At 43.0% G+C, this 12,964-nt stretch overlaps 1 protein-coding gene across 1 annotated transcript in view; it reads left to right on the forward strand.

The window, feature by feature from the left end:
* PRDX4 (peroxiredoxin 4) overlaps positions 1–9,334 on the forward strand; it is a 30,660-nt gene extending 21,326 nt beyond the window's left edge. Inside the window, 8 exon segments of the mRNA XM_059817302.1 lie at positions 96–204; positions 206–485; positions 3,136–3,253; positions 4,285–4,401; positions 4,982–5,104; positions 5,761–5,891; positions 7,559–7,593; positions 9,203–9,334. Coding sequence (XP_059673285.1) covers positions 96–204; positions 206–485; positions 3,136–3,253; positions 4,285–4,401; positions 4,982–5,104; positions 5,761–5,891; positions 7,559–7,593; positions 9,203–9,253 — 964 coding nt within the window. The 3' untranslated portion in view covers positions 9,254–9,334.
* Positions 9,335–12,964: the final 3,630 nt, after the last annotated feature.

Below are 12,964 nucleotides of genomic sequence, written 5' to 3' on the forward strand. Positions count from 1 at the left end.
GCGGCCCGGGCCCCGGGGCCCAGGCGGCAGGTAGCGCCCAGCCCCACCGAGAGGCCGGGTCTGGGGGCCTCGGGCCTCCGCCGCTCCTCACGCAGCCACCGCGGGCCGGCGGGCGGCCGCGCCGGGAGCGGCCGCGGGGGGCTGGCCGTGCGGCTGGGGGCGTGGGCGAGAGGACCGGCCAACTCCGCCCCGCCACCGCCCCTGCGCCGCCGCGCCGCGGGGACGTGCACTCGCTCGGCAGGCCATGGAGGCGGCGCGGCGGCGGCTGCGGGCGGGCGGCGGGGCGCGGGCCCGGCGCTCCGCGCTGCTGCTGCTGTTGCTGGCGGCGGCGCTGGGAGGCGAGGCGGCGGAGGCGGAGGAGCCGCGCCCGGCGCGGCAGCGGGGGGACGAGCAGTGCCATTACTACGCGGGGGGGCAGGTCTACCCCGGGGAGGCGGCTCGCGTGCCCGTCTCCGACCACTCGCTGCACCTCAGCCAGGCCAAGAGTAGGTGCCGGGCGGCGCTGGGGCTGCCGAGGGAGCGGGGGGCGCGCGGGCGGGGGATGCCGTACGGGCGCCCCGTGTCGCGCTGCCGCTGAGGGGCGGCCCGGGGCCGGGGCCGGGGCCGGGGCGGGGAGGAGGCTCCCGCAATGCGCCTCCACTCGCGCCGCGGAGGGAGCGTGCCACGGCGCGCGGGGCCGTTAACGGCCGCGGGGTGGGCGGGGGGCGGCCGCCTCCGCGGGCGCAGCGCGCGGAGTGGGAGAGCGGCGGGCAGCGCCACGTCGGGCGGAGCGCATTGGCCCTCCGCGGCGGGCGGGGGCGGCGGCCGCGGGGCGCCCTGTGCCCGCCGCAGCAGGGGCAGCGCGGCCGGGCGGGCTTGCGGCCCTCCCGGGGTCCCGCGGCCGCGCGGCTCTTCCCCGGCGGGGCGCCGCTCCCGCTGCCTGCCGTCTGCGCCGAGAGCAGCCCCGGGCCCTGCGCGGGCCCCCCGCCGGGTCACCGTCGCGGTTTGGTCGCGGGTGTCCCTGTGGAGGTGGTACCCGCCACACGCCCCGCGGCTGCCGGATGCCTTCCCTTCCCACATCGGCTTCTGGCCGTAGCAGCGTGCATGCTGCCTCCCGGGAGGCCTCGGGAGGGCCGGCCCACCCTCCCTTCCAGCCCTACGTTTTTATCCTGGTAAACTGACAACGAGTTTAACGTTTCGGAGACGTTTAGCGAGGTCTGTGGTTTCAGAAACGGCGAGAGAGTTAAGGGAAACGCTTTAAACAATATACAGAAGTGTTTTGTGCTCACACTGCGGTTAGAAGTACTGAAGAGTCACCTCTCGTAACGCTTACCAGTTATTACTGGGCTTGTTTTGTCGCTCGCTTTTGTGCCTACGCTCTCTTGTGATTTAAATACTTTATGTAATACTTTATAGCAGACCTAGATGCAAACATCTTTCATGGAGCCACAAGGTGTTCAGGGGCACCTGTTCAAGTCTCGTTCTGCAGAACAGAGAATGGAGAGAAGTCATGTAGAAACGATCTTCTCTGTGAGAATTCACAGCTTTAAATGCTTTTCCTCTACCAAGCCAGGACATAACTTCTGCTTTAAATGTTTGCAAACAGATGCTGCAAAAAAAATGCTGGAAAACCATTCAAGATATTTGTAACCAATACTATTTGGGTTTTCCTCCCTTTGTAATGTAAGTTATTACAGCATTTCAGACAAGTGTTTTTAAACCAAAAAGAATCACCTTAATTTAGAAAGGGGTTAAGATACAACACATTTTATTTAATTTCTTTTCCTTCTTCCTCCTAATCTGAAGGTCAGTTGAAGAAAATGTTTTGCTACAAAGAGATTAGATTTGCGGTGTCACTATTTTGTAAAGAGCAACATATTTGAAACGTTTTTGGAGAGCTCCAAGTAACTTGGAGATTAATCCTTGCTTTCACTTGGAAATAGTCCCCTACCTGCAAAAACTCAATAAAAAACCGTGAGAAGTCCGGGGCTTGAAATCTGATCAGAAGGAATTCTGCAGAAGACGTGAGAGGAAGAAGAGCGTTTCTTCAAAAAAATTCAAACTGAAATTATCAGTTGTACCTACTGACTCTCTGTACTTGTATTACTGCATCCCTTGTGGGTTGTATCAAGTGAAACCAAAGATGACTGCCTTCCCACGCATGGGGCACAATCTGGCTGATGATTTGGTGTATTTTTTGCAGTCCTTGGTGTACCTGCTCACTAACTATGTTCTTCAGCTGTGGGTTGTCCTCAGAAAAGGGGAGCCCAACAACACAGTCATCATCCAGATAATAATTAAGATTCCATATATTTTCTCAGCAGCATTTCCCGAATTTCCTGGAGCTGAATGTCAATGTCCTTGACATCACAAGTGTATTCAGATCACCTGTATCTCCAGCATACCCTACCTTTTGTCTCAGAATTCACATTACTAATGAAAACAGTACCTGGCAGAATCATTTTTAAAACTTTAAATTCATTGTTAATCCCTTTTGATAGGAATAGTAAATACACTTCATGCATTTTAATTGTTTTTTTTTTTTTTTTAACAACACAACTCTCTTCAAGTTACAATTTGCTTAGGAGTTTTAATTAATATACGCTGTGTTTTTAGGCATTTGCCCCTAAACATGTTGTAGCATGTATTTTCTTGTGGCCTTAAATTCCAAGTAGTTTTTCGTGGGGTTAAAGAGTAGCAATACGAATTGCAACCATCTTATGCTTCTGGTTCCCAACAGCTATTCATAACAAAATAGCGAGGGTTCCTAAAATCTTAAACAGTTCTCCTTCAGTCTAACAGATGTTCTGCCATGAGCTGGCAGCGCACACGTGGTTTTTTCAATATGCCCAGATAAGGTTTGTGTGGCCTTGATTGTCAGTGATTCAAAGGCCTCATGTATAAGCACAAGTTGGTCACATTATTTACTTTCCATATGTACTGAAACCTACATTTCTTCATGTCCTGTTACTTCTGACAGCTGTGAACTTTCTAAAGTGGTAAGAAAGTTTCATTTTGTAACTGTGTGCAGTAGGTTGTTTTTCAAGCAACAGGAGGTAGAACAGTTATCCTTGCACAGGAGCTAGCTAATGAACAGCTTTGTTTGAACACGTGCTTCATATTCTGACTTTTATTTGAACGGTTTTTGTATTTCAGTCTCCAAGCCAGCACCTTACTGGGAAGGAACAGCAGTCATTAATGGAGAGTTTAAAGAGCTGAAATTAACAGATTATGAAGGAAAATACCTTGTCTTCTTCTTCTACCCTCTCGACTTGTAAGTAAGACCACTGGAGACATACCAAGACTGAGTGCAGCTACACTAGACTCGCAGTTCATTGATTTTTCTCTTTTTTTGAGGTCTTGTTTTTTGTTTGGTAAGGGTTTGGGGGAGAAGAAAGGAGTGGCAGAAGAAAATATATTCTTTGCATTTGTGTTTTAATTATGCATTGGTAAAATTGTAACACAGTCTGCGTCCTAGTAAGTGTGCCCACTAATTTGTGTCTCCACAGAAAAAAATAACTTTCCGTCTGTAGTACCCAGTCAGGCAGCCTTTACATTTTGTATGACATTGTAAATCGCTGCTGCAAACAGAAGACAGCATCCCACCTGTATTTTCTAGAGTGTATGTAGTGTATCTAAGAGATGGCATTTTCCCTTTAAGCTCATCCCATAACACCCTAAGAACACTTAACATTACCCTCCTTTATTTGGAATGCAGTAACTTAATTGGTTGAGTGAAAACATTTCTGCTTTCTACCAGACAATCCCATTCATTTCCACAAAATGAAGAAAAGAGGACAGAGATGCGCAACTACCTAATATTATAAAGGAAATAACGTGGCTCTTGGCCCTTAGCTTCAAGGCCCTAGAAACTGATCTTTTCCACTTTATTTCTTCTGTAGTGCAGAAAGGGAGAAAGTTCAAGTCAAAATAGTAAAAATTTGCAGACATGCACAGTAACAACAAATTATAGTATGTTCCTCTGGAAAAAATGGCGTATTGTGCTTAAATTCAGCCACTTAATAGTCATAAAGTCTCAAAGAAAGTAACTGTAAAAATGCTTGTATCCAAATTGTAATCTAACTGTAGGTTTATCATCTTCTTCAGTAATAAACCATTTGTAACTAAGCTACAGTCTGAGGCTGGAAGATTTGTCAGGCAGCATTTCGGTTAAATACTTGAAGAAGCAATAAAAAATAAGTAAAAGCTGAAATAATTTATGATAAATCTACAATTTTAAGTTAAACAGAGAACTTGGTGGATGTTTCATGAAATTTTGACTTTATCTTATCTTAAATTATCTAGCACATTTGTATGTCCAACTGAGATAATCGCCTTCAGTGACAGAATTGGAGAATTCAGAGCAATAAATACCGAAGTAGTAGCATGTTCTGTGGATTCAAAGTTCACTCACTTAGCATGGTATGTATCTTATTCTTGTCTTCCACTAAAAATTATTCATGGGTTCATCTTAGCTGAAGAACTGTATTCCCAGATTTTTAGCCTATATAGGTATATCATAATGTGTAAAAGCATGATGCTATTGATACAAATGTTCAAAATATTTTTCAGTGGTAAAAATTTTTAACCCTAATGCATGAAAGTACCTTTATCTTTGAAGCTTGTTTAATATGTATTGCTCGAAATATATCATGTCTCAGTCAAAAAAATACTACAGATTAAAAAAAAAAAGAGACAGATAAGGATGCAAGTATCTGTAAATTAATCACACTGTCCCAATTCATGAGCACGTTGGTATAAAGCAAATATGACTGATAGGAAAGAGGTCATTATTAATAGGTGTGGCCAAAAATGGCAAAAGATCTACTGAACATTTTGCTCAAACCATGAATAGTATTCATCTCCCTTGTGTGCAGAACAAAAAAAAAAGTCACTTGCACTAAAACCTTCTGTCTGTAATGTTCTGGTTTGTGACTTCCAACTTTGTGCAGGGAATATAAATCTTTATGAGAAATACATCTGTATCTCATTTCTTTCAAAGGATTAATACTCCTCGAAAACAAGGAGGACTTGGACCTATGAAGATTCCACTTCTTTCAGATTTGACGCACCAAATTTCAAAGGATTATGGAGTATATCTGGAAGATCAAGGGCATACACTTAGGTATTTCACTTGGTTACAGTTCTGGTTTTGTTTTTTTGGTTTTTTGCTGGGGTAGTACTTGCTATTTTATATCTAAAGAAGCATTTGAAATTTTTCTTCAAGAGCAGTTTTTACTTGGGGATTCATGCTGAGAGGCAAAATAAATAATAACACAAAAAAATAGTCAGAATGAGTCAGAACAGGGGTGGAGGTTAATATCCTGTTTAAGGGCAGTCATCAGTAGATACCTAGGGCAGGCCAAACATGCAGAATTCCCCAGAACTGCAGTTACTCAGGGACCTCACAAGTCCAAGGGGAGTCAAGACTAAGGGTAAACTAATGGCCTCAAGAGATATATCTTTCATAAATTTGATTAGTTGCTTTTGGGATCCCTGTAACATCATAGCATCTGCAACATCCCCTGGCAGGGTCTGTCAAAGCTTAGTTTTATGTTCTGCAGAGAAGTATCCTTTTTTGTTTTTTAACTTACCCTCAGCTCATGTCATCTGATACCCCAGGTAAAGAATAGTAGGTTTCTAGTATTCTAAGGTGGTGGCTATTGTATGGTGTTTGCAGACATCAAATTCTTCCCATCCAGCAGACACAATCATGCGTAAACACAACACTGTAATTAGTTCTGTTTCCTAACACACACCAAAAAAAATATGTTTTCACAGAGGCCTTTTCATTATTGATGATAAAAGAATCCTTCGACAGATCACAATGAATGACCTTCCTGTTGGGAGATCAGTGGATGAAACGCTTCGTTTAGTACAAGCATTCCAATACACCGACAAACATGGAGAAGGTGCTCTTTTAAATACTTTCATGTTGAAGATGGTTTTACTTAGACTGGAAGCTGTCTTTGTAGCTTTTTGGAAGAAAGGTACTCAGTAGCAGTAGAGACTAGCCTCGTGCAGTGAATGAAGTGGTTTGATTGCCATGGTACGAGATTCTGTGGTCTTGGTACCTCCATAGGTTGCTTCTAGTGTAGTAGTTCACATTTTGCTTCACATCCATGAGAGTGCAGAGCATAAAGCATTCCTTCGTCTGAATTAAGGCATTATGTACCATCTGTCAGAAGCATAAATCTGTACAAAATATGAGGTCATGAAGAATCAGGCCCAATATTTCAGTACATTTTGGCATGCTAAAATAATTGAGATGCAGGCCATCCTTGTCCTGTGTCATTCATTGAGGATCTGTGACAAGTAATTGAGAGTGCTTCATGTCAAGATACGTGGTGATACTGTGAAAGCTAGACCGCCATTACTTGTGTTTTCTTTACAAGTGCTATGTGATCATTTCCCCTGACAAAGGAGCTTTCACTGGCTTCAGGTCATTACTTTGCCTCAGGAATTGGTATCTCCCCAGTTCAAGGATAGGGTGAACTTTTCACATCTCTTTAAATAATGTGTTTAAATCAACACGTTCATTTACTTAAAGATTTGTTTAAATATTAATACACATGTTCAGTGGCTTAACTTCCATTTTAACTCAATTTCACCTGATATTTGAAAGTACCTTTATCTGAAGATACAAATCATTATTATGCTTTGCTGTACAGATTTAAAAAGCTAAATGCTGATACTTAGGCAATGCATTTTTGACTAAGGAAATTCAGCCTCTCTTATTTAGTTACAAAGCTGTCTTACACTACATTGATCTGCAGTGTGTTTCCAGAGTACTGCATTTCTTTCCAGCTCTACATGGAATCTCACCAGCTTTTTCCATGAATGCTGAGGAGAGCCTCCCTAGATGCCTTATTGGATTCTTTGCACAGAACAGGAAAAAAAAAGTTCTTCACAATTCCTAACTGCATTTGCAGTATTTTGTCTGACAGCATGCCTTAAAGCAGCGTAATATGGCATAACTCATTGGGCTAAAGCCTCAGACGCAGAGCTCTGAACAGATGAGAGCTTCACGCCAGAATGTGCAACTGTACGGGTGGTCACAGGGCTCTCAGCCACACTGCCTGTTAATTGCATGTTATAATCCCTTTACTCCTGAGCAAGGCTTCAAATAAAAATCACTCAGTGCCTTGTGGAATCTTTGAACTGATTTCTTTGCTAAAAAATTTCCCCTAGCATTGGTTTTAAAGAAAGAAAGGTAGATCTCTGTGTAGTATCCTGAATTTCATCATGAAACTTTTGTTTCTACTAGAATAGGAGTTCATTCTCAGATACTGCTTTGCCGGTACTTTGTCTAGAAGGGCACAAGAATTAAACCAAGGCATAGACATTCATCCAGAGACACGCAGTTTGCAGTTAACAGAAGTGGTAGGTGGTATCAGGTATAAACTGTTATGACACCATCCCATGTATAAAGAAAACTGCGTATTTAATAGTTGCAGATACTTAAATGTGACACTTGTGTGCTGTTTTACTTCAAGTTCAGAAAGAGAATATTAAGTCCACTAAAGTAAGTGTGTGTAAAAATACCCTTACTAACTTTGTCCTTTTTTTTTTTTTCCAGTGTGCCCTGCTGGTTGGAAACCTGGCAGTGAAACAGTAAGTCACTGTTTATATTTAAATGCATGTACTACCAGAAAACGATCAGTTATCATTTCCACTAAAGCCAAATCCAAAGTCTTTGCAACTTTCAATGAGATGATATGAGTAAACTCACATTATTATAGTTACAGCTTTTAGATTACTACCTATTTCATTAGGAGCTCATTTCCCTCACACCAGTCATATTCCAGTTGTTTCAAATTCCCTGTGTATGAACAAAACTCTCTTGAGCAGCAATGAGTTCATGATCAAGAACTTTTTTTCCTGTTAACACTTGATGAGAGGAAGTTGGAAACTCTTGAGTCTATCCTAGCTTCTCAGTTATTTGTCCATATAAATTCTTGGTTCTGTGGAGTCTTACTGTGAATCCTAGGCACTACCCAAAAAAAGAAAGATATGAGTTCCCAGGCTGCTGTAGTATCTGACAGAGACAGCGTGCCACTATCAGAACTCCAGCAGAGAGCACTGCTTTGCTGCGCAACAGCTCTTCCTCCTTTGCTACTACTCGCCTACATGTGACTACAAGCAGAAGAGCTACGGTTCAAATCTACACCCATTGAACTCGTTTGTGTTCTCTGGGCTTGGATCAAGCCTCAGCAGAATAATGAAACTTTCACTAGAGGTCTGAGCCACCTAGTTCAGATGAGATCCCTGTCATTTATTTGACCGTGTGGCTTTCTTCTGAACCACCTGGTGATGACAGAGCATTGTTGTTTAAGAGCTGTCTCAACAAAAAGCAGTCCCAGCAGCCCCTAAGCAGAGTAGTGAGCATTGTAATTGATAGTAAAAACAGTGGAACATTAAACCATGTTTCTTTGCTGGATGTGAAAACTTCCCAGGATGACTTGAGGCTAGGAGTCACCTCTTTCAAGCTAGCAGAAGAGCATCTTAGTGGGGGAAGCTGCATATTAAGACTGCAAAATGAAAGAGGGCTGTCTGGCCTAACAGACATATTTTGGCACTGAAAAGTTCTGCCCTCCATAACCATGGATTACCTAAATAATACGACATTAAGATATTTTCTAAAAAACACTCTTACAATGCTGAGATTAACAGCTGCAATACTACCAATTTAAAGACCTAAAACAATAGCTAAGCATTCTCTTTCTCCTCCGTGCAAAAGATGCAGATTATTTAAATAGCAGAGTAGTTCAAAAAGACTTTCTCAAAGATGTAGCCATGCCTTCTAAATGTGTTTGATTTAATCAGATCAAACCAGAGGAAGCCATGAGAGTGTGGTGGCCAAGGGAAGAACTGTAAGTAAATTCTAAGACTCTGGATTACAGACGTTAATTTATTATAAACACCTTGCTTGTGGGGCAAACAGCATAGATGTATGTGCTCCCAACTGTCAAAATTCTTCCTTTGGTAGGCTGCACTCTCTCTCTTCCCCCAATTAGTTAAATCTTTCTGCTTACTGCTGTTAGGTACCTTTAGAGTTAAACAGTAATCTAGTATCAAGTCAACTGATAAATTACTCTTCAGTGTTGCTTGTGGGTTGGTCTTAGCATCATATTATGAAATACTATGCTGTTCTGGTTTTATGGTTTGTTGTGTTTGCGTGGTTTGTTTTTCAACTAACATTTTAATTTTCTTTCTTGCACAGATAATTCCAGATCCAGCTGGAAAACTGAAGTATTTTGATAAACTAAACTGAGGCTCTCTCCTATGACCTATATAATTCAACACATTCAACTTGATTTTTGCCAATAAAATTTCATTAATTTTGTTATTTTAATGAGTTTGACTAATATGTAACTGCAGTAGACCACTAAAGGTCTTGTTGTTTAAACAGGAGTCTAACCTGTGTGAAGCATGGGTACCTCATTAGTTATCAGAGAATATTCTTGTGAAATACATGTTTTCTCTGTAAGTCTTGTTTAGATGCTTTGTTTTCCCAAAATTTACTTCTCTTAACATCTCGGGTCTAGATTCATTACTTTTGCGATCGATAGATTACTTAATTTCTGCAAAAATCTTGTCTGCTTGGTCACATTCTAGGAGCTACAGCTGGAAAAGAGCCACTTGGTTACAGTACATTAGTCTGTAGTCCATAGGCAATAGCAGCTAACCCAAAAACCAGAAATAAGTTACAGTTGCTGAATTAAATTTCCAGTCTGTCCAAAGCTGGAAAACATCTTTAAACTACTAAGAACATATCCTACGCTATATAAATCAGTACAACTGCACTGAAAAAAATACAGCTGTGCCAGTTCATGTGGTTCAAGAGCTGAACCAGTATTTTTTTCCATGCTTGTATTTGTGGTGTACGTGCTGATAAGATTGACTCCATTTCACACAGTCAGAATTTTTTCCCTGGCCCTACACTGTTAACAGATGTACATAGCGGTGAGTGTCCTGTGCTGATCCACTCCTTAACCGTGGCTCCTAGTTTTGAGGGAGTAATTGCAGTCTTTTCCCAAGATTAGTACTGACATGTCCAGTGACCATCAGAAACTTGTGGCTCATGTACATGAATACCTTCTTTCAAGGGAAAAAAGAACAACTCCATGTAAGACATACTTCATACTTACGTGCACTAGAGATCTCTTTCATAAGAATGTCTTCTCTTGCTCCTTCCCACCTCTCCCTCTTTTTAACATGGTGTTCTACAGTCTGAACAACTGGGAAAACGGCACCTGGAGTCAGTGTCAGCCCTTCACCAGGGTCATCGTAGAAAAGGCTACAGAGAAGGCTTCCTCCCTGCTCCAATCCAGCACCGCTACATTATTACTCTTGGATGGATCCCACACTCATGAGAACTTGCTTCCCCTTCCCCCACCAGGCCATACAATTCCCTTCCCTAGACAGACACTTCAGTACAGTTCTGCAGAACTAGACGAGCTGTTTTATTCTCACTGTAAAGTTACCTGATTTTGTAGACTTTGATGAGTATTAGGCAGCTCTCCAGATTAGTCACTGCAGACAGAGATCAGAAGCAGCTGCTTGACTTTTGCTTCAGCTCTGATACAAATAACACCTAACCACATGCCTAGGGCAGAGGGAACCACGGCCAGAGCAAGCAGAACTCCACCAAGCCCCATCCCTGCAAGGCCTGGGGAAAGGCCTTGCTCCTGATCCCATTCAGAGTGTAACAGAGGCACAGCAGGACCAAGGCCAAATGCCGACAGCTGGTAATGTGCTGCTGCAGCTTATGTGATCTCAAAGACCAGAGGGCAGCATGTAAAGAGGCGGTTTCCCACATTACTAGGCTGCAAATCAGCCACTTGAATTTTACTCAGGATTTGTTTACAGCCTTTATCAACCCTGGAACACCAGAAACATCATCAACACAGAGAACATTCAAGTAACTCCAAGCAACTGCTGCGTGACAAATGGAGGCCCAGCTATTACATGGATATTCATAGGCAGCCCAAGGCACAAACCAAACCTAACACTCGTCTCTGCCTTAGAAATAGTGCTTGTGCCCTCTTCTTCAGCGGCTTTGCCTGCCTCTCCAGCCAGGTCGATCTCACTCACACCTAACGCTCTTCCAGCAGCAAAAACCTCTGTGGCACTAAGCCAGCAAATAAGACATTATAAAGACAGAGATGAGTTATCCCATGTGTTGAACACGCTCCATCCAGGCCACAGTTCCTTGCAGAGCCAGGCGAGTAGTGAGTTACAGCAACAAAACCATGGGTTGTATCGCTGTAGCACATACAGCAGCAAGAGCATCATACAAAAGCACATATCGAAAGCTGTACGAACCCTCAGCCGAGAAAATAGGACTGCGAACACTTACTGGCTAAAGAAAACTGAGGCCATCTGCACACTTTGATTATAGCAGATTTAGGTCCAACAGCAGTGTAGCTATGCCAAATTTGAAGGCCCCGCCCTCCAAACACATGTGGTAAGGAATGGGCTAAGGAATTTTTTTTTTCTAAAAGCAGTTCAAAAGGAATAAAATGTCTTAGGGAAACGGTCCTTAAGCAAAGACCTGAGTCACTATGTCACATTACATATTTGAAATGAAAGATTATTTCTATGGAAAAAGAGAATGGGTTTTTACAGATTTGGATATGCTGGTAGGGAAGTTTAGGAAGGAAAAGACTAGGCAAAAAAAATGCAAAAGTGCTGGTGTTTGCAGGGGATAAGTGAGAGTTGGGGGCGGGGGGAGCGGGAAACAAAGGCAGATCCTCAGTTACACACTGCCTCCAGGAAAAAGGGAAACAGAAGGACAGAAGATGAGATCCCTGAATAGAAGAATAATATAGGAAACCGGGCAGGGGGCAGGGAGGGAGAAACACTAAAGTCTGTGGGTTTGGGATCATAAGGATTTGCAGATGTGCAAGACAAACGGCAAGCTGAGGACCTGGCTTATCACTACCTACTAAAGTTACTGCCTCCCTCTTGCTCTACGACTGAGAACTTGGTTTCAGGGTACCTTGGGATAACATGTACCATTGAATGGCATCAGCTGATTGCTATACTGCCCTCCACCACGTAACAGCCTGATGAGCAGCTCTAAGCAGTACAGAGCTTCCTTGGGTGGTTGTTCCCCCAGCTGCAGGGAGAAGTCAAGGAAGGAGTGACAGAAAGCAGGACTAGAAACTAACAATATATGAACAGAGCAAATAAAGCTCTTGAAAGTATAAGCCCCTATTCTGAACTGACATTTCCTGGAAGAATCATGCTCTTTAACCTTGGTACACATACTATATATATATATATATATACACACACACCTGATAAATTCAGAGGCTCATGTGGCTGTTTAATTCTTTGTATTATATAATCAGCATGTGGAGGGTTTGAGATCTTCCAGCAAAACCATCAAGAAAAAATTAATTTCAGAATCAGAGTCCAGTATTACCAGTATCTCAGATAGGATTATCCAGCAGGCAAAGGAGTTTAAAGGTTTGCTTTAACTTTCAGTGTTTCGATTAACAGACTGCTGCAATCATCCTTCTAGTTCTGGTCTCAAAGTCTGCCTCTTATACTAAGCACATATAAAATATTTCTGAGCTGAAGGACAGTTACTGGGAGACTAAGCGACACCTGAGTGCTTTAGTATCACATATGGTCTGCAGTTGACAAAGATAAAATGTAAGTAGGTTCAATTAAACAGCTGAAGTTGATCCTGACTTCTTAGTGATAATGAATGCTGAGGCAGTACAGAAACCCACTCCTCTTCCACATGCACATCATTCATTCTTGCTTAGTGCTTGGATTAGGGATTGCCATGGCCTTGTTGGCATACCTGGAAGTGTCTCATGCACAGGTGTAGAAGCAAAATCTTCAGATAAGCACAAGCAGGACAAAAATTAAAATCCTAATTATTTTTTAGGCAACAAATAAAAATGATATCTTCTGAAAGAAAGAAGATCTACCAGCAAACTTCACTGAAGTCCACGTTGTGACAGAC

This window comes from Gavia stellata, chromosome 1 (assembly GCF_030936135.1).
Source record: "Gavia stellata isolate bGavSte3 chromosome 1, bGavSte3.hap2, whole genome shotgun sequence".
Lineage (NCBI taxonomy): Eukaryota > Metazoa > Chordata > Aves > Gaviiformes > Gaviidae > Gavia > Gavia stellata.